The 27,170-nt window shown below is 33.0% G+C and overlaps 1 protein-coding gene across 2 annotated transcripts in view; it reads left to right on the plus strand.

The window, feature by feature from the left end:
* The first annotated feature begins 3,746 nt into the window (after positions 1–3,746).
* Positions 3,747–27,170, plus strand: part of LOC118203220 (uncharacterized) — a 90,448-nt gene continuing 67,024 nt past the window's right edge. Inside the window, exon 1 of one of the 2 annotated variants that reach the window (XM_085810780.1) lies at positions 3,747–4,294. In XM_085810780.1, coding sequence (XP_085666906.1) covers positions 4,293–4,294 — 2 coding nt within the window. In that variant the 5' untranslated portion in view covers positions 3,747–4,292. Of the gene's footprint in view, positions 4,295–19,023; positions 19,133–27,170 lie in introns of those variants that run through there. The other variant, XM_085810782.1, reaches the window with a different exon arrangement.

The raw sequence follows: 27,170 nt of genomic DNA on the forward strand, positions 1-27,170 counted from the left end.
ATGCTTTCAGTGTCAGCGGTACGGGCATACTCAGAAAGCATGCCACAACCCACCAAGATGCGTCAGATGTCTAGAACAGCATCAGTCTTTTGAATGCCCGCATAAAGGGAAAAACTTCACCCCTCAATGCGTATTATGCCAAGGATCACATGCATCATGCGATAAAAAATGCCCGGAACATCCTCTTAATAAATCTGATCCTAAACTAAAAAATATTAAAGAATCCACCATAAACCCAAGTGCCATGAATGAAATCAAAACTACCAGTACGCGCAGCCAATCAAAAATCAGTGAACCCATCTACAATAGCCTATCATACGCCGCGATCATCTGTGGGTCTAAACAACCGACAAGCCCTCCTGCAGAAGCTCCCATTAAAAATACCAACAATAATAAAGAAGAAAAATCATTCGAAGAATTCAGTGCTTTCATTAAATCTCTCCACACACTTTATATAGAATATAGGAATTCTAGCAGCTCAAACACTAAATTGGATATCGCCTTAAAGGCACTACAGGTTTTCGAAAAACATAATGTATAATTATCAACATAGCACCTCTCCAATCTATCGACACATCAACTACGCTAAATTTGTTTCTTTCAATTGCAATGGCATAAAAAAGCAACTTTTCGAAATTAAAAATTACCTCATACAGCACAGCATCGATATTCTTCTCCTCAACGAAACCCATCTAAAAGCTACCGACAATATCAAACTCCCCAACTATGATGTCTTTCGATCTGATCGACTGCATAACAGAGGCGGAGGTACTCTTATCGCAACTAAAAAGTATTTAAACTGTTATCCAGCCACTCTTCCACCTCTCCAAAGCCTTGAAGCCTGCGGCTGTATTATGAAAAGCAATAACATAGATTATCTAATTGTCTCAGTCTACAAACCACCTAATAACCTACTCAATATCACCGATCTCAATAATATCATTAATTTAGGTTATCCCACTATTATCTCAGGCGATTTTAACTGCAAACACCCAAACTGGAATAGCTCAATCACCAATGCTAACGGAATCATCCTCAATAATTATCTTCTCAAAAGCCATATCGATATTTATGCACCTAATGAACCCACTTACATCCCCACAAATCTACGTGGAAGACCAGATGTTTTAGATATAATTATTACCAGTAAAATCCCTCAAGCTCCTTTTGTCTATGTCGCAAACGATCTATCATCCGATCATTTGCCACTACACTTTACCCTTTATGGGTTAAAGCATGGCTTACCTCCATTAAAAACAAAAATTAATTGGAGCAATTTTAAATACATCATGCAGAGGAATGTGAATGCTGCTCCCAACCTCAATAACACCACAGATATCAACGAAGCAATTAATCACCTCAATAATCAAATCCATACTGCAATTAATAATTCAAAAATGCATAAAAAAGATGACACAGTTACCCTTCCTCTCCATATCAGACAAAAAATCAGGGATAAGAACAGACTTAGAAAAATAGCACAACGTACCCAACATCCTAATGATAGAAGGAATTTCAACAGATGCCACAAAGAACTAAAGAAAATCATCAGAGAATATACCGACCAAGCCTGGAAAAGCTTTGTGCAAAGCCTTTCCCATGACGACCACTCTGTCTGGCGCATCGCAAAAGCTCTCAAACACACCAACAATAGCATTGGACCCATCAAAATTAATAATACAATAATCAACAAACCGAAGAAATTGCTGAAATTTTTGCAAATAATTATGAAGAACAGTTTTCCAATAATCTCTACCCTTGTCCCAACGACTACAATATCTCCAATCATGTTAACAACTTTATTCAAGAAAATTCTAGGAACTTCAACCCTCCTACCAGCCCTAGAGAAGTTCAATCCATCATTAAGCACCTAAACATCAAGAAAGCCACTGATTACGACCAAATTTCAAACAAAGCACTGAAAAATCTTCCCTCCAAAACAATAGTTCTTATTACCAATATTTTCAACGCTTGCCTGATGAATAATTACTTTCCTGATGCATGGAAACATGCCATCATCTTCGTACTTAAAAAACCCGGAAAAAACCCAGCTGAACCTTCAAGTTACAGACCCATCTCCCTGCTACCTACAATAGGAAAAGTTTTTGAAAAAATCATTGCAGAAAGAATCAAATCCTATGTTTTTTCCAACAACATTCTCAATAACAACCAATTCGGTTTTAGACCAGGATATTCCACCACACATCAAGTTTCACGCATCGTGGAATATATCGGCGAAAGTTTCAATAAAAATGAAACCGTAGCTGGTATATTCCTCGACATTGAAAAAACTTTTGACAAGGTTTGGATTGATGGACTGCTCATCAAACTCATTAACTACAACTTTCGGCCCAGCCTAATAATTCTTCTTTCAAATTTCCTACGCAATCGTTCCTTTCAAGTTCGAATTAAAAATATCCTATCTTCCACTAGAATTTCTAAAGCAGGTGTAGCTCAAGGATCGGTCGTCTCTCCTATACTTTTCAGCCTCTACATTAATGATATCCCTCCATGCACCAAAACAATAATTGCAAGCTACGCAGATGACACCGCACTCCTCAGCAAGTCAATGAATCCTGATCACGCCAGAAAAAATCTCCAAGAACGCATTAATACAATAGCCCAATACTTTAGAGCATGGAAAATTAAAATTAATACCTCTAAATCAGCCCTCATTTACTTCAGAAGAACAATCATTAGAAAAGACATAGGAAATATCCAAATTGAAGGACAAAACATCCCAAGAACCAATATTATCAAATACCTTGGAGTTCACATCGACTATCGACTTACTTTTCGCAATCACATCATCAATATTCGGAACAAAGCCTATCAGGCATTCATGGCTATCTATGCATTAATCGGAAGGAATTCAACACTAAATCTTAATATAAAACGCATCATTTATCTGCAAGCTATCCGCCCAATTCTTCTTTACGCCGCACCGGCCTGGGCAGCCACTTCAAGAAATAATCGCCAATCCTTACAAAGAATGCAAAATAAATTACTCAGAATTTTAATCGACGCCCCTTGGTATGTACGAAACTCTGCAATTCATAGAGACCTAAACATCAAGCCATTAGACAGTGAAATACTCAAACATAGCCATAACTTCTTCTCCAGCTGCAATAGTCATCCCAACGAAAATATTCAACAACTCAATAACTATGATAATACTCTGATTCAAAAATACAAAAGACCGCGAAATATTTTTCACGACGGAAATTGGTAAATGTACATATTGTATATATTTTCTATTATTTCAATTATTTTATCTACGTATTTAATCAAGATTCATCTATTTACTTATTTACTTATTTTACTAACGAACTATGGACTCTACTGTTGAGACGATTAATTACCATTTCCGAAGTGTTAAGAATTTGACCAATCACAGCGAATACTACATTCTTATAAAAGGCTACGACCGCCCAGTCACATCATTCAGCCTTATATAAAATACAAAAAAAAAATTATAAAACCTAAAAACTTATAAAAAATATTATGATACTTAAGTTTTTTATTTCTCATCTCTATCCTTAAACTTTCTCGAGCCAGTGGCTCCCTCTATTGTGCATCAAGTAAATCACTTATGCAAAATTTTTCCTATTTCTGCTCGCTTTTAGTAATTCTGATGTGGAGGTAAATGGTTTTGAACCATAGGCACTCCGAAACTTTCAAATCATTGGCATCATTGGCACATCATTCAGCCACGAACTTCCATCAGGGAAACACCGCACGCCGCAACGCATCTCTATGCCATCAAACGTCAATATGCCATTATAATTGCTTTACAATCAAGTCTTCATTAACGCCATAGCCTCTAATTATGCCATTTCAACTAATATGCTATTCAACTTTATGCCATTTTCAACTAAAATGATATTCAACTTTATGTCATTGCGACTTGAAATTTTCTCCACCGCCAAAGGATGGCGCCACTTATGCCATAATCAGAAGAACCATCTTTAGATGGATACGTTTTATTAGGATTTTTTATTAGGATGCCCTTCTCAGGGTATGATAAATATGTATTGGTAAAGGCCCTTTTTAGGGCCGAATACCAATCAGCTAGGATCAGGATATGGATATGGATATATGGGCTTCTGTTTAAGAAGGTGTTGCTTGTGGACGTTCAGCGCCATCTCTTGGAGTAGCGCTGCGTCAAACATTTAAATGGAACCATAGGTTATTTTCCCGAGTCCCCGATTTGTGGATACTTTATGGCTGTTTCGAACGAAGTGTGATCATTATACAGTCTTCTAGCATTTATGTCTGTTTTCTGCAGTTAGATGTGAGTATAGCTATCATTTGTGCTTTCAGGAAATTCGCTTTCTAAAAAGTGCATTACAAAAGACTTTTTAAAAACATTGCGTAGAATTTTGATGAAAATTGTGTTTGTAATTATTGTTTTGTTGAAATCTTAAATGTATAGTTTTACCTCTTGTGTGTCTCTGATTTAACAATTTGAGCTGTAGCATATTGCTCTAGTGTAGAATTGGGTACCCCTTCGATTAGCGACAATTTTTTTTTAAATTTTGGCGATGAAATCTCATTTCTTGTTACCACGATAGTTTTAGCTTCCTGATTTTTTTAAAAATGAAAATAGATTGATGTGTACATGGACAAATTTAAGGCCTAGTTTGTGCAATTCTGGGATGTTTTTTTAAGTGAAAACAGATCGACGTGTACATGGACACAGTTTGTGCAGTTCTTTTACTTCGTATTTTGGTTTTGTGTAGCGGCCATCTTGACATCAAAAAAGAATCATCAAAAAGCAAGGGGCACACGGGTTTTCATCCGCAGAGAACCCGTTGGCGCCGTGACATTTTTACTCGCCAAGCTCGCGGTCCATCGACGATGAGCCGAGTCGTAAACGTGATTTTTAGTGCATGTAAATTCAAGTTAGCAACCAAAACAATATATTACGCATATGGTAGTAAAAATTCACAGATAATAAGGATGTAGATGTAAAACTAACCGGTTAAACGTGATATACGAAAATAAATTTTTATTAAATTCAAGTTAGCACAGAAAAGAATATATTAAGCATAAGACAATATATAAGCATTTATAACGAAAATAAAAAGTTATTTAAAAATATAAATTAGTATTAATGTACTGAAATTAAACATGATAAACAAAAAAAATTTGTCTTAAATTCCAGTTAACACAGAAAACAATATATTCCTTACATCAGCAGTGGTTTGCTAATTTTGATGACCATGGTGATACATCAAACTATTCTGTGATCTTAGATAATCAAATAATATTCTTTATTTCAATTTAATTATCTATTTATGTCACACCTGCCATCCTCTGAAAGGTTATTGTTAGAAAAGCATTAACAATATATTATCTTGTTAAAATTTTACGCCATCAAAATTGATTTATTCTCATAATTTTAGATGACAATAACTAATAATAAATATAAAAGCATTACTTAATTATTTAAAATGCACATGCACATTTTTGCGGCCTACGGAAGCAAATTATTTTAGAAGATGGAAACCACATGGTTCTTAGAGCTGTTAAAAATTAAGAACACAACGTGAACAGCCGTGTTACAAATTAGCTTTCACCCCATTTTCTTACTTTCATCCCGAACCAAGAACCGGCATCTATCTACGAAAATATTTCTATCTATTCGTTGTTAAAAAATTCAGAAAAAATAATAATAAATAAGAGAAGAATAATATAAATCTGCAAATGGGGAACAACGACAGTGATAATTCAACAAAATGAACGCAAGAGGAATGGTTGCAAACTTCGAACAAGCGAAAAGGATAAATCCGCTGGGTACCAGGTTTGAACTATTATCGCCAAAGTTGGCAATGTTTACATTTACCGGGTTCTCTGCGGAAGTGCTTCCAGGCACCCAATTTATCTCCTTATGGGTTATTCATTTTTCCCAATATTCTCCTTTTTTCTTCTTACCACACCCAGTTTCATTTACTCCCCTAGAAGAAATTCCTTCCTCCAAGCGAAACCCAACCTTGATGTCAGAGGTCTTGGAGGATATTTGATGGGACTCTGTGACCTATATAAGTGTGTCTTACATAATGAATTCAGATCTGGTGACCCTAAAGGTATATATATATAGATAACCTTGTATATGTAGAATTTCTCACTTTCCAGGTAGTCTACCAAGTGCCATGTAAATAAGACACTTGAACATTGGTAATTCAACCAGTGTGATGATTCAAAACGTGATCAACCAAACAGGGTCAGCATTTAGCATTCTAATGCGGGATGCAATCTCTTGTGGTACTGAATTGCACTGCCCAGCATCTTCCTAAGTTTTAAAACTTTTACTGCACATTATTTGGCTAAATCCTAAAAAAGTTGTTGCCAGTTCGACTACCTGCGCTCTGCCGTCAGACCTTCATCTAGGTAGTTCAGGCATTCTGATGAATAGGCTGACTTCACATCTGAGACAGTTTTTAACTAATAGCGAGGTTTGGATTATCTTAATTGATAGACCTTTTTTTATGTTATATAATTATTACTGTGCAATGCATTTACTTCCAGGACCTATTATATTTTTTCAATAGGTTCAGTTCTTAGCATCCCAGTGGGCTTTGATGGCATCTATTTCTTTTATTGCATTAACATTGCTGCCAAACTGCGAGACTTAATAGGTAACCAAATCTCTTATTTTTAAATTTTGACAGTTTCGGCATGTGTATTTCCAAAGCCTTCCTCACTTTTTAAATTTTTGGCATCACGGAAATGTCAACTAGTTTCACATAGCAAATAGAAGTCTACATATCCTACTTACATTACTGTGGCATACTTTTGGGTGTATCATGGATATATAGAATATCTGATTGTGTGTTTTTATTATGGAGATTTTTATAATTTCTTAAGACTGTAAATTTAAGCAAAATCTTTCATGAATGGATGCCACTCATTGGCATACGTATTTAGTTGCTACATTTGAAGAAACAGGTGAGGAACAACTGAGTAGCGATTAAAGGTTCCATTTGGTAATAAATGCGATGCATTCATCAGAAAATTCAGCGACACTAGTAAAACAAATTGTTTTGAAAGACTTATCCAGATCTTAAGTAACAATGTAAAAAATTTTAGGTTTGCCAATGCAGTGATTTGAACAAAAAATCACTTGCAGATATTTCTGATAAATTCAGGTCAAGGAATCAGAATTACAATGCATCTGTGTGTAAAAATTATTAAAGATTATGAAAATTTCCCTGTCAATATCGAGACAAACAGATTAATACATTTTAATGCTTCATTTAGTGTATATATTTCAAAATTATTAAAATAACTTGCACAGTTGTTTGCTTTATTAATAAACTGAAGTTTACGTATAAACAAATACAAATAACTTCATAATTATTGGGATACTTATTGCTTTGATGAGACACTGAAATACATTAAATTACTAGACTTGTGACATTAAATGTCTTTGTCTAATAAGTTTTGTTTAAATAAAAGCTAATATGACATTAAATGTCTTTGTGTTAATATTTTTTTGATAAAAGCTAAATTACCTTTATTTATATGTTATACATGAAAATTTATTATGATTTATTTAACATAATTATCAATATTCTCACCTGTTAAACTTGGAATTTCTGTAGTGGTTTCATGAAGGAACAGAAAATAACGCCTATGATCCACAAGCATTTTACTGGATTTCTGCATTTAGCAGTATAAAAATTGCATTTAATGGGATGATGTTAACCTAAATGAGTTTAAAAGGGCAGGGAAAGCTTGGAAATTGGTGGGTAGTTGAGCATATAAAAAATGTAATTTATGATAGAAGAACCAAAGGAATAGAAGAAGAAACCTCTAATCTAAACTTGTGAGAACAGTCATCCTTTTGAATATCAAAGTTTTTATGTGACATTTAAAGGTAAAGTATGTGATTAATTCTTGGAATACATACTTTAGCGACAGTTTTTATGACGATAAAGATTGCTAGTTAATATTCTGAAGATGATCAGGAGCATTCTAAAACTTTCAAAGTAACAATTTGCCATGCATATAACAAAAACCTTTGCCAAATACTGTTTTATGTCTTAAGAGATATATTTGCAGCCATTTTTTATTAATTTAATAAAATATGTTCCATAATTTAGTTTGAACTATTTTAACGTTTACCTTATAAATTTCGTAGTTTTTTTTTTTTTTTTTTTTTTTAAAGAAGATACCACAATTGTGAATTCAGAGGTCAAAAGAAACTTATTTCATATTTTAATTTCTTTTAAATTAATTATTTTATGTGTGCATGTATTTATATATATAATTAAAGAAAATCCCGGCGTCCATTATCTGGAATGATCTATAATCCGGACCTGAAAGCCACAAACTTTTTTTTGGTATGCTTTACGTATGTGCGTTTAGCACCAAAAAACAAAGCAACTTAAACAACTTACATTGAAAGAAATGTTTAATAAAGTAAACAAACAAATATTAAGCTTTTTTTTGTAAATTTTGATACCCTTTAGATTATAATTGCTCTTTATTTCATAAATTGCGGTTTCATAGTTTTAATTGTATAATTTCTGCATTCCATCTTACCAGATTTAAATTGATGATCCAGAAATATCCAAGATAATCCAGAAAATCCCTTAATCTGGAATCGCCGAAGTCTCGACGAATCTGGATTACGGACTTTGTACTGTATAATGTATTTTCTCCCTTTATGATGTAACTGTAAGCATTCTTGACTCAAATTCAGGAGTTCCAGAGTTTGAATTCAGTTGAGGGCATTGCAAATTTCTTTTCTTACCTGACAACGAACGATTCTAGAAGACTCTATAAGTCGTTCTTGAACAAAAAGTGGTGAGCAATAATTCATCAAGTCAGAATTTGGTGATTGGGCACTGTCATCCCCAGTTGCTCTTTAAAAGGGCAGTGTATGAGATATTTTTTTCCTCCTTTCTGCATGTGTGTGTGATATAACTGGAAGAACACTTGGTGCATATTTGGGAGATCCAGAGTTAGAGATTTTGGAGATCCAGAAATGTTGGAGTTGCCTGTTGACGGTTAGCAGCAGCATCACTGTAACTGCCACTGGCTAAATGCACTAGTACTACTAGTACTAGGACTAGAGTGAGGATTACTAGTACTAGGACTAAGTCTAGACGTAGAACGAAACGAAAAATATTTTTAACTTAGGAACATTACAAAGAAGCTCTTTTTCTTTATTCCGTTTTCTTTTCTCGAGCCTGCTTAGTTTTTTATTGAAGTCAGATGTCGTGACACCGGTAATTTCTGTAACGAATATAAAAGAGGGTCATTAAACAATAGGAAACTCTCGTCCGTCATTGTTTTATATGTGAGCTGTGGACGAGATGAATGACCATATCTTAACCATCGACACAAGAAGACTAAAGACAGGAGAGTAAACTCGTGTGAAAGGGTTAGGCTAAAAAATTACAGTCCTAAGTAGGCGGATCTTGCATACACGTACATTGTGCAGTGGAATGAAATTTGCTTTCTGTGCAATGTTTGAAGCTTGACAGTTGGTGCAGAACACGACTTACAAGAGAGAGGGGAAACAAAGAGGCCTAATTCTAGCTTTGTTGCACACAGGGCTGTAAGTTATATTATGAGCGTCCTGTTTTGGCTAAACATAGTAAAAATATTCATTATAATATTATTTTTGGTAATGCAAGCCAGGCTTTTGAGCTTATGTAAACATTTTACCACCAGCGGCGGATTAAGGCCTACGCAGAAATCCGGCGCTGAGTGTGACTACAGGCAAATGAACTGGCTGTATGGATGTTTCCATAGTTTTACATGTACAGTCAAAAGTCGTTAATCCGGACTCGTCGGGACTTCGGCGATTCCGGATTGATCATCAGTTTAAATCTGGTAAGATGACATGCAGAAATTATAAAATTAAAAATATGAAACTGTAATTTATGAAATAAAGAACAATTATGATCTAAAGGGTATCAAAATTTACAAAAAAAAAAAGCTTAATATTTATTTGTTTACTTTATTAAACATTTCTTTCAATGTAAGTTGTTGAAGTTGCTTCGTTTTATGTGCTAATATATTCTCTTTAATTCTATAAACAGACATAATTTCTTGTTCAGTTACAAAGTTCCACTGTTCAAGTCCTATAATTGCTGTGTCTACCGACTAATTTGTCAATCGAAATTTTTTCATTTTCAATAACCTCTGTCACTTTCTTCGCTATCGGAAGCGAATTATAATGACGAGGAATTTGATTTAAATCATATCAAAAACGGAGTACATCGAGATGAAATACTACATTTAGTAAGGAATTATAAGCCAAATAAAATAAAAACATCTGCCCTGAAGATAAGGATAGTGCTGACAGATCAACTTCCAATTCATTGCGTGCCGCGGCATTAAAGATAAACAAAGTTTAGATAAACAAACGTTAAAGTTTAGATAAACAAAGGATATGCCTTTATCCATTTTTCGCAGCAATTCCACTTTTTGTTTAATGGACTTCGAAACATACTTTCGCTTTGTAGATCCTTTACATATTAGTAAATATATATCAGAAATTCTATTTGATATAATAGAAAGTTCAAGCTTACTTTCATAAAATTTCTCTAACGGTCTGCAAAAAATAATAAGCCAGATCCAATTCGAAGATTAAGGAACAACGCAATCTGCAACATTAACTGTAATAGATAATTAGGTAATTTTAGCTTAGCTTATACCGTCCGTTATACATTAAATGCTCATTCGTAAACATATTTTGCGCACGTGCACACGCATATTCGCAGCCGTAAAGGTGTTGCGCGCATGCGTCTTAAGACGCATGCGCAGAAAGTTTGTAGCTTTGAGGTACGGATTATAGATCATTCCGGATTATAGGTGTCCGAATTAACGACTTTTGACTGTATATGGATGCAAACCAATTTCTCTTAGAAAGTTCTTCAGAAAGACATTCCTTCTTTTGGACAAATAACCTTTGTGTGCTTTCTTATACTCAAATAAATCAAACCAAATATGCTATTTCAGTAAAAGTTTTGATTGCAGTTTCAGTTAATAGGCATTGTACATTTTGGCACCTGTTTTTGGTCCTTATTTCAAATGTAAAGCATTTTCATTGATTTGAAATACTTATGAAAAATTTTATTGGAAATTTAATTAGGCCCAGAATCAAAAAGCAAACTGAATCTCCAAAATCCATGAGTTATTTGTTCTGCTGACAGTCATTTTTAAACATTTTAGTATGAAATTTTCATCTCTGTGGCAGAAGTGAAGTATTTTCATTCTATTGGAATGGTAAGAATATGGAAAAATTCTAGCAAAAACATAATTCAGCCTAGAGTTACAACTGGAAAAAATGATGTCAGAAGAAGTAAACTGGTTGCCAGAATTCTATTAAATGAAGATTTGCAAAATATGTATTTCAGACATAAAGCTGCCAACATATTTTTATAAGCCTATTTAAACATATAAAAGTAAAATTGCTTATGAAATCCCATTGACCATGAAAACTAGCATGAATCCCACCAAACTTGTAGCAACTATTCTGGCAGAAATGTGAAGGGGAGGGGGAAATTAGCTAGATAATTAAGAGCTACAAGTTACAGATATAGCATATAATAAATTTAATTAGTGTCGTAATTTTTCATGTTACATTGCCATTGTGTATTCCTTTTCAAATAAAATCACATATAGAGTACACATTAATGCATAATTTTCTTGACAGTTGAAACCTGTAATTTTAAAAATGCCTCATTGCACACCATTTATTTAGAGAAGGTCTCAAATTTTGATCATTTTCTGTAAATGGGAAAGGTGACAGCTTTTTGTAAAAGTCGTAGTCCTGTTTGCTTTATGATGGTTGTGCAAGTCTCATTTTCTTAGTTTTTCATTAAAAATAATTCTGTCAATTGAATGCTGGATACTTCGACTTTTACTATAATTGCTAAGCAAATAGGATAAAATGCATGTGATTTTTGTAAATATTTTCTCCCTTGTAGAGGAGGGCAAATTCATCAGTATACATGTAGGAGTTTTGAATTTGTTATATAAAGCATTTAACTACTGGTGCTTCATTTACTTCTTTTTTTTTTTTTTTTTTTTTTTCATATTTTATGCTGCAGAAGTTATCCTGAGTTTTATAACTAAGAATGAGTTTAGAAAGTGAATGATCTGTGTATTGTCAATGCATTCAAACATGCTTTGAAATTTTTGGATAAAATTTGAGACTGCTGTGCTGAAATGTACAGAAGAGATGCAAATAAATAATTTAATTAAAATCATTGGAAGGTTGGCTTTTGTATAATTTTAGGTTGGTATACTTCCTTGCATATAAAATCTATTTTTGTTTTCTACCATGTATCATAAATTATGACTATAAAAATATCCAATTTGACTTGGTTGACTATAGCTAACATTTTGAATGTGACACTACCCTTTTTTCGATATTTTTTGGTTACCTAATCATTTTTATAAAACTATCAAACGTGTCTCATTTTTAATAAAATCTCTAAATGTACTTTTTTTCTGATAGTTATAAAATGTTTTTCGTAATCTGTTACCATACATCAAAAGTCTAAGCATGATTGAATGGCTTCATTCCCCCTCCCAGTTAGCATCATGTGAGTAATTCAACATATAAACTCTTACAAATCACTCATTGGTCATACATTGTGTTGCATTGATGTGCACATTTGTGATAATAGTGATCCTTGCTCTCCTGTACTCTTTCACATTATGTGGGCAGATATAGATAGGTGGTGTTTTCACATGCATCAGTTGGTAAATGGGATATTATCATGTAGCCACTCTGCACTGCCTATTCAGAAGAAAATGCTGTGTCAAAAATTTAGTCAAATTGTGAGTATGTTACATAAACATTCCTCGTAGCAAATGTGGTTTAGGCACTTTGTTAAAATTATTTGAAAGTTGGAACGATGTGACTTCTTTTCCTCTCATGCACAATGTAAAAAGGTAGGAACGATGTGACTTTTTTCGACTCCTGCACAGTGGAAGGAAAAGGAAAATAGGTTACCATATATTAAGAAGTTCGCCAAGTGAATTATTCTTGGTGCAAACCGAAAAAATTCTGCCAAGAATGCCTGAATTTCTCAGTAAATTCTGCACCAAATTTTACAAAATTTTACATTTAGGCATAATTTGAGTCGTAGAATCGAAATATGGGAAAACATTGGTATGTTATTTCAGAAAAGTCCCATTTTGTGTCAAAATCCCTATGTTAGAACAATGCTACATATAAATGTAATGTATATTCTAAGTCGTGCTTTTGAGACAAGAAAAACACAATTTTAATTTCGTCAACCGGCCCAATAGAATGGGACATATAGAACTGTCCCTTTTTTTTTCTCTGCAGTGTACCTAACAGATTTACATGTTCGTCTGTAGCTACCATTCCTCTTACGTAGTGTTTGGTTCCTGACATTGCTGTTCATAATTTAGCATGTTGTTGCATCAGACTCATTATTCAGCTTTGCCTGTGTAATTTGTTCTTTACCAATTTGCTATTATTTTTTCTGATTTCCATGCTATTTTTCCTAAATTTTTTAAATATGAATAGATGGAATTATTTTCTTTCAGTTTAGTATGTTGTCTGAGACAGATGTTTGCCTGCAGTGGTGCGTCTCAGAAGGATTACTGCCTTCATCGAAAATATGTTCAGAGCAAACAACAGATCAGTGGAGATTTTAATGGCACTGTTTAAGAAGCATGTGGCAGAGTGAATAACTATTATGAATGATGAATGGTGGACATATTCATTATTGGCAGACGTGGTATTATGTGCATCAGACTGTTAATCATTCCACTAATTTCATTAATCTGGCTGCTGGTGCATATATCCAATCTAAAGAATCAAACAAGCAGCCTCTAAAAGTAAAAGTTTGAAAAAAAAAGTGTTTTTTCACAAGGAAAATTTAGCTGATCACGTACTTGAATACCTAATTTGTTGCTAAGTTTAAAATAATGGCAATATCTATTCATGGAAATTTTAACTAAAGTAATTCTTTTAAGGAATTTCGGCAATATACTTTTAATGGCATAGGTTTTTGAAAAAAATGTGGCCCTTTTTCAAGGCCATAATAATCTGGAAAAAGAAATGAAGTATTGCTAGCTATAAGCATACAAAATTTTAAACTCTTTTATAATAGTATAATTAGAAATATATTTGAATAATAGCTTTTACTATATTTTTTTAATCTTTACTTGCATATGCTTAACATCATGCTTTTCTACCAACCTGAATTGTATTAAATACCATGTTGAACCAGTTAATTTTCAAATGCATATGCTTAATGCGCTTTTCTGCTAATTGAATTTAATTGTACTGATTATCATGTTTTTAACAAAGTAAATTTAACTTGCATGTGCTTAGCAACATGCTGTCCAATAAATATCATTGTTTAGAACACCAAGATTGACTTACATATCCTTTATATCATGTTTTATCTCTAAAGCCATTATCATTGGCGAGCTTGGCATAAAAAAAGGCACTGTTGTCGCCAACTGTTTCTTTGCGGAAGAAAACTCCTCGTTTGAATTTCCAAATATTCTTATGTTACCCCTCCCCAAGAACATTACTAAATGTATTTCTCATTACAACCTTTCAGAATCCCTACCATCTTATGCCCTTGTAAAAATCCCTCCCTTCGACTGGTTAGTGCATGTGCTAGAATTATACAGGTGGAACCAGAACAACGTCTAGCCCTAGCATTGTGTGCTTCATATATGTGCAATAGGCATATTTTCAGTGTGGCAATCTTCATCAGTTGGCCAAAGCACATACAGTCAAAAGTCGTTAATTCGGACACCCATAATCCGGAATGATCTATAATCCGGACCTCAAAGCTACAAACTTTCTGCGCATGCTTCGCGTTCACGCATGCGCACAGGCGTTTACGAGAGCGCGTAAGACCCTTACGGCTGCGAATATGTTTGTGCGCATGCGCGTTTAATGTTTAACGGAGTTATACGCTAAGCTAAAGTTATCTAATTCAGTTAATGTTGCAGATTGCGTTGTTCCTTAATCTTCAAATTGGATCCGGCTTATTATTTTTTGCAGACTGTTAGAGCAATTTTATAAAAGTAAGCTTGAACTTTCGGTTATGTCAAATAGAATTTCCGATATATATTTACTACAAAGCGAAAGTATGTTTTGAAATCCGAAATCTGTTTATCAATTTCACGCTGCTCTGCGGCAGAGGTGGGGGCAGAAACGTCATTATTAGATTATGATAGATTAGAAAGATTATGTCAAATAGAATTTCCAATATATATTTACTAATATGTAATTTGTATCTACAAAGCGAAAGTATGTTTTGAAATCCGAAATCTGTTTATGAATTTCACGCCGCGGATTGGAAGTTGATCTGTCAACACTATCCTTATCTTCAGAGCAGATGTTTTTATTTTATTTGGATTATAATTCCGTACTAAGTTTAGTATTTCGTCTCGATGTACTCCGTCTTTGATATGATTTAAATCAAGTTCCTCGTCATTATAATTCGCTTCCGATAGTGAAGAAAGTGACCCAGAGGTTATTGAAAACGAAAACATTTCGATTGACAAATTAGTCGGTATTCTCAACACAGCAATTATAGGACTTGAACAGCGGAACTTTGTAACTAAACAAGAAATTACGTCTGTTTAATAGAATTAAAGAGAAAGTATTATCACATGAAACGAAGCAACTTACATTGAAGGAAATGTTTAATAAAGTAAACAAATAAATATTAAGCTTTTTCTTTTTGTAAATTTTGATACCCTTTAGATCATAATTGTTCTTTATTTCATAAATTACGGTTTCATATTTTTAATTTTGTAATTTTTGCATGCCATCTTACCAGATTTAAACTGATGATCTATAATCCGGAAAAATCGATAATCCGGAATCGCCGAAGTCCCGACGAGTCCGGATTAACGACTTTTGACTGTATATGTATGTTTGACTTGGCAATGAATTCAGGATTTCAGCAATGCGTAAGTGAAGTGCTGCGGAATGTGTGAAATTTGGTCATTTTGTGCCCAATTATGTGAGCAGTTATTTACTGGGTACTTAAAAAAGCATATGTGGTGAGTTTTGTGCCCAAATAAGTGAGAATTTATTTACTGGGGACTTGAAAAATAGGAAATAGATGTTATTCTTTTTTCATTCTTGTTGATGTTTCTAAATTGCTTAATTTAATGCTGTAGGTTTTTGTAATGTCCAATAATCAATTAACTTAACCACATTTTATATTTATTTCCAAATATATTTTGTTTGATATTTCATCTTATATTTACTGTTATCATAAAATTTCTTTTTAAATTCATGCTTTCCACAGAGGCATGTCTCATCGTAGGCAATTAACGTTTAAGTGCTTTGACGTAATCAATTACTAATTTAACCTCATTTTACTTTTTTTTTTTTTTTTTTTGTAAAATGAGTTTTTTTTTTTTTTCCTAAATTTTTCTTTTCATTATTTTATATTTACAGTTATCATAAAAGATTATCTTTTAATGGGCATTCAGCAAAATAACATACTTTGGTCCTTTCTTTTCTTATTCTTGATTATACAGTACGAAGTATATCGGGCCTTCGGCGATTCCAGATATGGGATTTTTCTGGATATTAGATCATCAGTTTAAATCTAAAGAGATGGCATGTAGAAATTATAAAATTAAAAATATGAAATCATGATTTATGAAATAATGAAGTATTTATGATCTAAAGGGTATCAAAATTTACAGGAAAAAAAAAAAAAAAAAAGCTTACTATTTATTTGTTTACCTTATTAAACATTTCTTTCAATGTAAGTTGTTCGTTTTTTGTGCTAATACTTTCTCTTTAATTCTGTAGACAGATATAATCTCTTGTTTAATTACTTTGTTGAAGTCCTGTAATAGCTGATTTGAGAATTGCGACTAACTTGTCAATTGAAATTTTCTCGTTTTCAGTAACTTCTGTGTCACATTCTTTACTATCAGTAGCAGTATTTTCTGGATCTAGAACCATACTACAGATTTTGCCATTCATTAATTGATTGATGATTGAGAAGCACTGACATCACATTGAAAAACTTCTTTTATATCATCTTCATTTATTACCGCTTCTCTACATTTCTTTACAAAATCCGTTAATTGCAAAATTTTGCTTTTGTTTTGTGATATCCAGAAACCCTTAAAATTAATGGCTTTCATTGTCAAATTTAGCTATCCCTCACTATACATATTTGGCTATGCATCATGAGCTTGGCGGCTAACGAAAGTTGTTCCATTAAATTTTATCTTGCTTCTATCGCACACTGAGACAATTAAGCCTGAATTGTATTAGTTTAGTTATTTATTATACTTATGTCTATTTCTTGTACATGCTTAAGGCTTGAAGTTCTGAATAAATAAATTCTCACATATACTTAAGCCTTATTGAGGGCCAGCGCTAGGTATCTTACTGCCTGATGCAGTCTTTGTAGGTCCTAAATTCTGCGACTTGGTGTGGCCATACGAGCCCTGGCGCAGGTTCTGGGTTTATGTGAATAACAAATCAGTTATTCTTAATTCAAATAGCCCTAAATGTAATCTTTGGGTCTATGAGTATCGTCAACACAATCTGCTTTTATCATATGGATAGAAATTTTTGGTAAATTTTTCCTCCTCAACATTTTTGTAGCCATTGCTAAGCGTAATGTTAACATAAAAGGTTACCATACTCCTTTATTATTCAATTACTAACATGAAAAATTTATTTAGGCATTGCTACCATGAGTCATTACACAAGTTGTCATGTTTTGATAAACATTCGGTGATGAAAGGAAAGTATAATAAATAATGATTTGCCAGATTGGCGTCAGATAAACGATGATGTATCTATGTGGAATGTTTCGGTTTGAGATGTGTGGCAAGCAGATACGCAGCAACGGAGTCGGATTACTGATCGTACAAATTTATGCTAAAATGATTTTCTTCAATAACAAGGTATTTTATTTAATGTCGAAGGGAAATTAAGAATTGGGACTCTCCGCATGTTTTATTATGCTCAGATGGGGCAGGAGAAGATGAAAAGTCCAGTAACAAAAAAGGCGGATAAATTTAAGGGTGGTGGATACAAAAATCAGCGAATCAAATGCGCATGCATAAAAGCCTACGAGAAAAATGCTGGTCGTGGTTTTGAGGTCCGGATTTTCGATTTTGTACTGTATTATCTTACCAAGTGAGCTCATAGCCGTCGTAGTGGAAGGACGTGCTTCTTTGATCTCTGTGACAAATGTGATTTTCCCCCTGTTTCTTGAACATTTTCGTGTGCGCAATAAATTATATCTTGTGTGTGAAGTGCTTCTCTGCATCTTGATACGTGTTGCATAACAATGTGATTATTATTGTGAAAGTTATAACCAATTTCTTGCAATTTTTTTGTTCCGTAAAAAGCACGGATGTTGTGCTCACCTACATGCGGACATCTCGACAGCAAGGCCTCCACCCATAACCATGTGGTCGTCCTGCTAGGGCTAAGTTTTGGAGCAAAAAAATCTCGTGGTTTTTTTTTTTCTCCTTCAAAAATTCATAACTTGGATATTACTGCACCTACAAAGACGGGATTTATATATATTAGGTATGATTACTTTCAACAACCTTCTAAACAGTTTTCAATTAAATTAATTATAATATTTTGAGTTTTTGCATTTGAAGTTTGTTTTCTATCATTGTTCTATAACGAAATCCATTGCAATAGTGTTCGCCATTCATTCCTAAGAATTAATTTTACTGAACTGAGTTCTTCAAGCTGCGCAGTGTCTGCCCAAGAGGTTGTGCATAAGTATTATTATCAAAGAACTGCAGCATAACCTCTCAGATCAAATATTATTTGAAGTTCAGATTTTGAGCGTGAAGGTGCATTTGCCCCTCGCTCCCTATTTTAACTTCACTAATTTTTCTTGTCATTTATGCTTGATCAGATAGCCTGGCTCAGTAAAAGTAGGCGGCCAGTGCAACTTTGATTAAAAATCCAGTTATAACCACGTGCAGTGCTGATAAGGACCACGTGTTTCTGAGACTCCTTCTCCTTTATTTTCTTCTTTCTAGGTATTTCTTTCTCCTGATGAGGAGGGACATTTAGCTGCCCTCGAAATCGATTGAGTGTTTCAGTATACCTACGCTAAATACAAGGTTGTTTTTACGATTTTGATTAAAGGTAAGAAATGTTGAAAATATATTTACATTCACGAATATACTTATATTTACCCACTAAAGAAGTCCATATTTGTATTATATGGACTTCTTTAGTCTCAGACTATATTATAAAAATCTATATTGTATCTCAGACTAAATTATAAAAAATGTTGCAACAACAAACTATTAAATTTGGATTACAAAAGCAAATTTTAAATTTTACTTACAAAAGGAATTAAAGCAAACTATACATCATATGAAGCCATCAAAATCTGATTCTTCACTTTCTGAATTAATAAGATTTAGTAAATCCTGATCTAAGTCGAAGTCTTCCAGATTGTCACATTCATCCTCTTGGTTTACAGTCTCTTTATCTAAAGATATAATTTCAGCTTCTTTGAATCCTGCTATTATTGAAGATGTTTTTACCCATTTCCGTGCACTTCCTACCCACTTTGCAACTTCTTGATAAGATGCTCTGCAAATTTTACCGCTTTTGGTATACGTATGTAATCCTTCACTCATCCAACACTCCCATCGGACTTCAGCTTTGAAAGATTTATTACCTGATAAATCTAATGGTTGTAGATTTTTGTCAAACCACCAGTAATTATTGCTACGGTCGTAGACAATTTTTGACATCTGGTTTTCACTGACTCAAGTAAATGAGCACGCATGGAATCCATTATGAATAACCCTTTTAGTTGGAAAAAAGATCCCTTACGACACTGTCAAACTTTTTGTAGCCACTCATGCATGATTGTTTCACACATCCAGCCATTCTCGTTTGCACAAATAATTATGTAATTAGGAAAATCTCTCTTCAGAATAGTTTTCCGTTAAAAAATGATCATCGGCTTTAGCTTGTCACCGTTTGCGCCACAAGCTAACACACATGTAAATGACGTTCTTTCATGCCCTGTCGTAAGCACAGATACAGTTTTTGCACCAGTTTCATCAACAGTTCTGTTTGCAGGAGAGTCGAAAGCTAACGGCGTTTCATCCATATTTATTATTTGTGACCGAAGAAGTTTCTTTTGTCAATAATATCTGTCACATATTTTAGAAAAGATGCCTTTTTTATCCTGCCAGTCCATTGGTAATTGTTGTCCGACTGTTCTAGTACGCATAGACATATTTTTTCTTTTCATAAATCTGCTACACCAGCAAGGCCCTCCTTTGAAATCATTTAAGTTCATTTGCTTTGCTATAAATTTTGCTTGTAAGCAAATTTTTACAGTCGAAATTGCCATTCCTTTTTTCGTTGCTCCTTTATCCAGTTTGCAAAGCCATTCTCTAGATTCGGCCACCTTACAGTACCACTTCTTTTTTGGCTCGTTTCTGTTGTGGCATATTTTTAAGTTTTTCTTTTTCAGTTCTCCAATGTCGAATACATCTCTCGTCCATTTTTTTTTTTTTTTTTTTTTTTTTTTTTGACACGGCTGGCTTGCCGGCTCGTGTTGTTTGTTGTTGGAAGGGTTGCGCCTGCTTTTCTTCATAAGGTTCAACAAACCAGGCGGAAGGGCTGCGCCCGTATAAAACAAAACAAACAAAAACAAAACATCTCTCGTCCACTTCAAACTCTCCAGCTGCTGCTCTTTTTCCAATTTGTTCAGCACGTGAAATTACATTAAGCTTAAAACCAGCAGTATAGCTTCTGTGTCGTTAAAGTGCCATTTTCAAAAATTTTCCTCTCCCTTCTTACTTAAAAACTATCCAACAAGTAATTGTACCCAAACTGATGGGATCTGTATCTGGCAGAATGCCAAGAAAAATTTATTCATGCTGAAGAGGAAATACGTCAGAGTTCGTTATTGCGAGGCAGGTGGAGTCGTGTCCGCCTTTGAAAAAATTGCAGAAAAGGCAGGGGTGAGGAGAGGATGGTTCCTGGAAGATTCATCGAATGGCAGAGGAGAGAGACTATTCAAAATAATGAGAATGCTGATTTCAAAGGGGGAAGAATGTTATTGTTCTGAGATCCCGTTTAGGGTGAATAAGGCATGTAAGTCCGTTCAAGGGAAAGAATGTAAACAAAATAACGTTTGCAAAAAGCAACTGAATGGTCTTTTGTGTTAGAACTACTGAGTGGTCTATGTATAATGACAACGCCATCCAAACTATGTACAATGACAAAGTTATTCAAACTATGCACAATGACTGTTATATATGTAACTGCAACTGTATCTATTATTATCTTTAATCATAACTGTAATATAGAATAGTAGATGAGCAATGTAGAATAAACGATGTTTGTGTACATCTTGTAATCATCACTGAGCACATACCCAACATATATAAATTACAACACATGGCGCAGCCCCTCGATGATTAAAAAAGAAAATCTTTTTTGAAGAACCATGCAGCCTCCGTAAAGATATTCTAAACAAAAACATGATGGGAAGTTGTTTACAGTGAAATCGAAACTTCTGTCGCTGGTAAGTGCGTTGTTTATTTTTATGGAAGTGGCTAAAAATACGTATATATAAACTATTTAAAGTCCTAAATTAAATATGGATGGATTAAAGCCACCAAGTAATCTAAGTTTTGAAGGAAATTTAAGTGAAAATTGGAAGAAATGGAAACAAAAATTCCAAATTTATATGTTAGTGTCTGGTGGTATTACTAAATCACCTGAAATTAAAGTAGCTATTTTATTGCATATTATTGGTGAAGAAGCACTTGAAAAATTTAATACTTTTAATTTAAGTGAAGAAGATAAGAAGGATGTTGACAAAGTAATTGAAGCTTTCGAAAATTTTTGCATACCGAAAGCAAATGAAAGTGTTGATAGACATATATTTTTCTGTCGAACACAACATGTAGGTGAATCGTTTGATGATTTTTTAACCGATTTAAAGAAATTAAGTAGCAACTGTGGATTTGCAGAATTAAAAGATAGTTTAATAAGAGATAGAATAGTAAGGGGAATTCTAAATAAAAATCTCAAAGATAGATTATGAAGGGAAGATCAGTTAACATTGGAGAAATGTATTAAAATGTGTAAAGCTTCTGAATTAGCAGAACTTCAGCTGAAAACTTTAACTGAAGAAAATAAAATAGAAGCTATCAAACATAATAAATTTCGACCTTCAGAGGAAAAAAGTCAGCCTTGTAAGAAAGACTATCATGTAAAACAAAAGCAATAAAGTACTAAATCTTCTTCAAACTATCAAGGAAATAAGTACAATAATCCAAAACCATGTAGAAAATGTGGAACTTTTCATAAGTTATACAACTGTCCTGCTTATAATAAGATTTGCTTGTACTCTAAAAAGAAAAATCACTTTTCTAAAATGTGCACTTATAAAAATATTAATGTTGTACAGAATAATTTAGAGCATGAGTTGCATAATAATGGTAATGAATATATTTTAGGGTCAGTAGAAAATACAAATCCATTTTCTAAAAATAAAACCGAATGGTTTGAAAAACTAAAAGTAAACATATCTAAATATTTATTTTTTAAGTTGGATACTGGAGCTCAGTGTAATGTGCTACCATTACCTAAATTTAAACAATTAAATTTAAGAAATAAATGTTTGACTGAATCAAAAGTCAATTTAAATAATTACAATGGTACTACAATTGATGTAGTTGGGAAATGTAAATTATTATGTGAAACATCGAAAGGGGACAAGGATGAAATAGAATTTCAAGTCGTAGCATGTGATAAAACTGTTCCAGCTATTTTAGGTTTACCTACATTGCAAAAATTAAACCTAATACAAAGGATTTGTACAGTAAATCCTGATTCCAATGAAAAGTTACCAGAATCTTTAAAAGGATATCAAGATTTGTTTAAAGGAACTGGGAATTTAACTGGATATAGATATCATTAAATTTAAACCAGGAGCTGTTGGTAAAATAGAACCCTGTAGGAAAATTCCACTTAGCTTATTAAATCCATTAAAAAAGGAATTAGCAAGAATGGAAAAAGATGGTATTATAAAGAAAGTTAACCAACCAATAGAATTCGTGAATTCATTAGTGGTAGTAAGGAAAAAGGATGGAAATTTAAGAGTGTGTTTAGATCCTCAGCACCTTAACCAAAATATACTGAGAGAACATTATCACATACCAACCTTTGAAGAAATTTCATCTCAAATGACAAATGCAAAGGTCTTTAGTATTTTAGATGCAAACAAAGCATTTTGGCAAATTAAACTGTCAGATTCAAGTTGTGAATTTACTACATTTAACACTCCGTATGGTAGATATTGTTTTTTGAGGTTGCCATATGGACTGAGTTTTCCACAGAAGTTTTTCTGAAATTTTTAGTGATTTAGAAGGAGTTCAAATATATATAGATGACTTATTAGTTTGGGGTAAAGATAAAAAAGAACATGATTCAAGATTAAAGAAGTTGTTGGACAGAGCCAGAGAAAAGAAAGTTAAATTTAATTTAAATAAATGTAAATTTGGGCTGAATGAAGTGAAAAATATGGGACATATATTTTCTAAAGATGGTTTAAAACCAGATGAAGACAAAGTAAAGGCTATTCTAGATATAAAACCACCAAAAAATGTAAAAGAATTAGAAACTTTCCTAGGAATGATTATGTATGTTTCTAGATTTATACCTAATGTATCAGAATTGACATCATGTTTAAGAGATTTGTTGAAAAAACAAGTTATCTGGAACTGGAATGCAACACATGAAAAAGCATTTAGAAGACTAAAAGATGGCTTAGTAAATAAACCAGTTTTACAGTATTATGATATAAAGATGCCATTAGTTTTATCTGTAGATGCATCTCAAGAAGGACTAGAAGCAGTTTTACTGCAGAATAATTTACCAGTGGCATATGCATGTAAGGCATTAACAGATACACAGAAGAATTATGCTCAAATTGAAAAGGAAACTTTAGCTATTGTATTTGCGTGTGAGAAATTTCACCAGTATATATTTTGAAAAAATATTACTGTGGAAAGTGATCATAAACCACTGGAATCAATTTTCAAAAAGCCATTAAATAAATGCCCTGCAAGACTACAAAGAATGCGTATAAGATTACAGCCATATCAGTTTGAGATAAAATATAAACCAGGAAAAGAACTTTTTATAGCGGATGCATTATCAAGATCATTCACTGATGAAGGATCTGATTTCTTTGAAGGAGATATAGAAGCTCATGTTGGATTGGTTGTAGAATGTATACCAATGTCTAATGGTAAAATGGAAGTTTTTCAACTGGATTCCAGAACTGGCAAAACCATATTTTAACTTCAGAGAAGAACTATCAGAAGCAAATGGATTAATATTTAAATATTCCTGTGTTGTTGTACCAAGAAGTTTACAAAAAGATATGTTAAGCAGAATTCATTATGGTTATTTAGGAGTAGTAAAATGCAAGACCAAAGCAAGAGAAATATTATATTGGCCAGGAATGTCGAAAGAAATTGAAGATTTGGTACTGAATTGTCAAACATGTTTAAGTTTACAAAAAGCTAATACTAAAGAACCAATGATATCTAAAGAAATACCTAATGGTCCATGGGAAGTATTGGGAACAGATCTCTTTTACTTTCAAGGAAGGGATTATCTAATAGTAATAGATTATTTTAGCAAATATGTTGAAATTGGACATTTGGAAGATTTGTCAAGTGTAGCAGTGATAAAGCAATTGAAATCAATTTTTGCAAGACATGGTATTCCGAAAATAGTATATTCGGATAATGGTCCACAATATAATTGCAGAAAATTTAAAGATTTTGCAAGAAGATGGAATTTTGAAACCAGAACTTCAAGTCCAAATTATCCACAATCTAATGGAATGGTTGAAAGACATATTCAAACTGTCAAGCGAATGTTAGAAAAAGCTGTAGTTGACAACAAGGATCCATATTTAGTATTACTGGAATATCGTAACTCTGCTATTTCAGATGAAATTAAGTCACCTTCAGAATTGATGTTTGGAAGAAAAGTAAATGGATTGATGCCTATAAAAGAGAATTTCGTTCAAGCTAAACGATATGAAGACCATAAACAACATTTACTGAAGAGACAAACCTTACAAAAAAATTATTATGATAGGAATGCAAGACCGTTAAATGCAAGATCATGTTTACATAAAAGAGAAAGGGAAAAAAACTAAATGAAAAAGGGAAAATTATAGAAGAAGCAGAAAGACCACGTTCATATAGGATTATAAGAACAGATGGAAGAATTGTAGAAAGGAACAGAAGAGACCTTCTTAAAGGAACTAATCAGGAAGAGTTTGCAATACAAAACAACTATGAGAATGAAGTTATAGATGAACCCGAGATACATGAAAATAGTAGGAGCACTACAAATTTAGATGTGCCTGTTAAGTCCTTCAAAACCTAACAGAAGTGTTGTGTCACCGAATAGTGAAAGATGTATAGTATCATCAAATTTTTCAAATGGACATAACTACATTATACAATCTGGTAGGACTGTTAAGAAACCTTATTATTTAAAAGAATATGTTTAATTTTACTACTATTATTATTTTTTATAAAAAAGGGAGATGTTATATATGTAACTGTAACTGTATCTATTATTATCTTTAATCATAACTGTAATATAGAATAGTAGATGAGCTATGTAGAATAAACGATGTTTGTGTACATCTTGTAATCATCACTGAGCACATACCCAACATATATAAAATAGAACACAATGACCATCGAAGGAAATATTTTATTTTTAATGCACCTAAACACTGCATGGGTAGAAATGCTGCACCCGCTGAAGTTTAAGTTTTAAACACGTAAACGCTGTGGCGTTTCTTCCGGAAATTACAGTATTTAGCATTTTAGTGTCATTTTTTTTTTTTTTTTTTCTTCTCTCCACTTCAGCTGTTAATATTGCACTTACTTTGTTCACTTGAAATGTTTATATGATTTGTATTTTAGTGTCTATAATTTCAATATTGTTTCATTAATTTTACCTTGTGAGCTTGAATATACTTTTATGATGATATAGTTCTCTGGTTTTTTTTTTGAAAGGCTGCCATAGAACCAATGTATTCTTAGGGGTTTTATTGCTTGTTGAAAGCTTTGAGCAATAATTTTAGTTTAATTGTATTCCTTACCTTCATTTTACTGATGTTTAAACATTAATTTTCCCGTCTTGTTTAAATAATTAATTTTTAAATTACTGGTTCTTTTCTGAATGACAATTTTTTAAACTCTTTTTTTTTTTTTTTTTTTTTTTTTTTTTTAAGCACTTAAATCAATAGTTTTTGACTTTGTTTAACTGTAAAAGTGTGGGTTACCCCCTAAACAGTAATACAGTCACAAGTCTTTAATCCGGACTCGTCGAGACTTTGGCGATTCCGGATTATAGATCATCAGATTAAATCTGGTAAGACGGCATGCAGAAATTATAAAATTCAAAATATGAAACTGTAATTTATGAAATAAAAAGCAATTATGATCTAAAGGGTATCAAAATTTATAAAAAAAATTAATATTTATTTGTTTACTTTATTAAACCCTTCGCGCCGGGTATCGCAAACGCGCACTTAGTGCGGAGGCCGGCAGTGTCTTACGCGAGCATCTGTCCAGGGCCGGAGGCTTTTTTGCTATTATTCTAAATCCATGAAATTTCCAAAGTATCAATGCATTGTTTAATAATGCTCTATAGAGTATTTAAATGGCTTGCGCTTTATAGATATTTTTATATATACTTTAATTACCTTATTTCTTGTTTAAATCCATATTTTACACATTTTATTTTCATTACTCATCATTTTATGACTTTTAACATTATAATCTGAAAACTAAATATATTACTTAAAATTCTCTTTTCGTATGAAAAATTTGAAAACAGGGATCTACACGCAGTCCTACGTTACATTCCTTGCACTCGTAATAACTCATTTGCCGTTTTGGAGGATTTTTCCGGGAATGTGAACAAATGAAGCATCGTCGTCTCATTTTCTTATCAGTCTCTTCTGAACAAAGTTTTGGAAAACGTCTTTCAATTAATCTTTCAGAATCAATATCTGAAATATTTTGCATCATTTCTGCTATTTCATGCTCTGTTAAACATTTTCAACGCTTCAACATTGCAACGGTAAAAACAGAAAGAA

Source organism: Stegodyphus dumicola, chromosome 2 (genome assembly GCF_044657685.1).
Source record: "Stegodyphus dumicola isolate Sdum_Otavi_A_Nest chromosome 2, ASM4465768v1".
In the NCBI taxonomy this organism is placed as follows: domain Eukaryota; kingdom Metazoa; phylum Arthropoda; class Arachnida; order Araneae; family Eresidae; genus Stegodyphus; species Stegodyphus dumicola.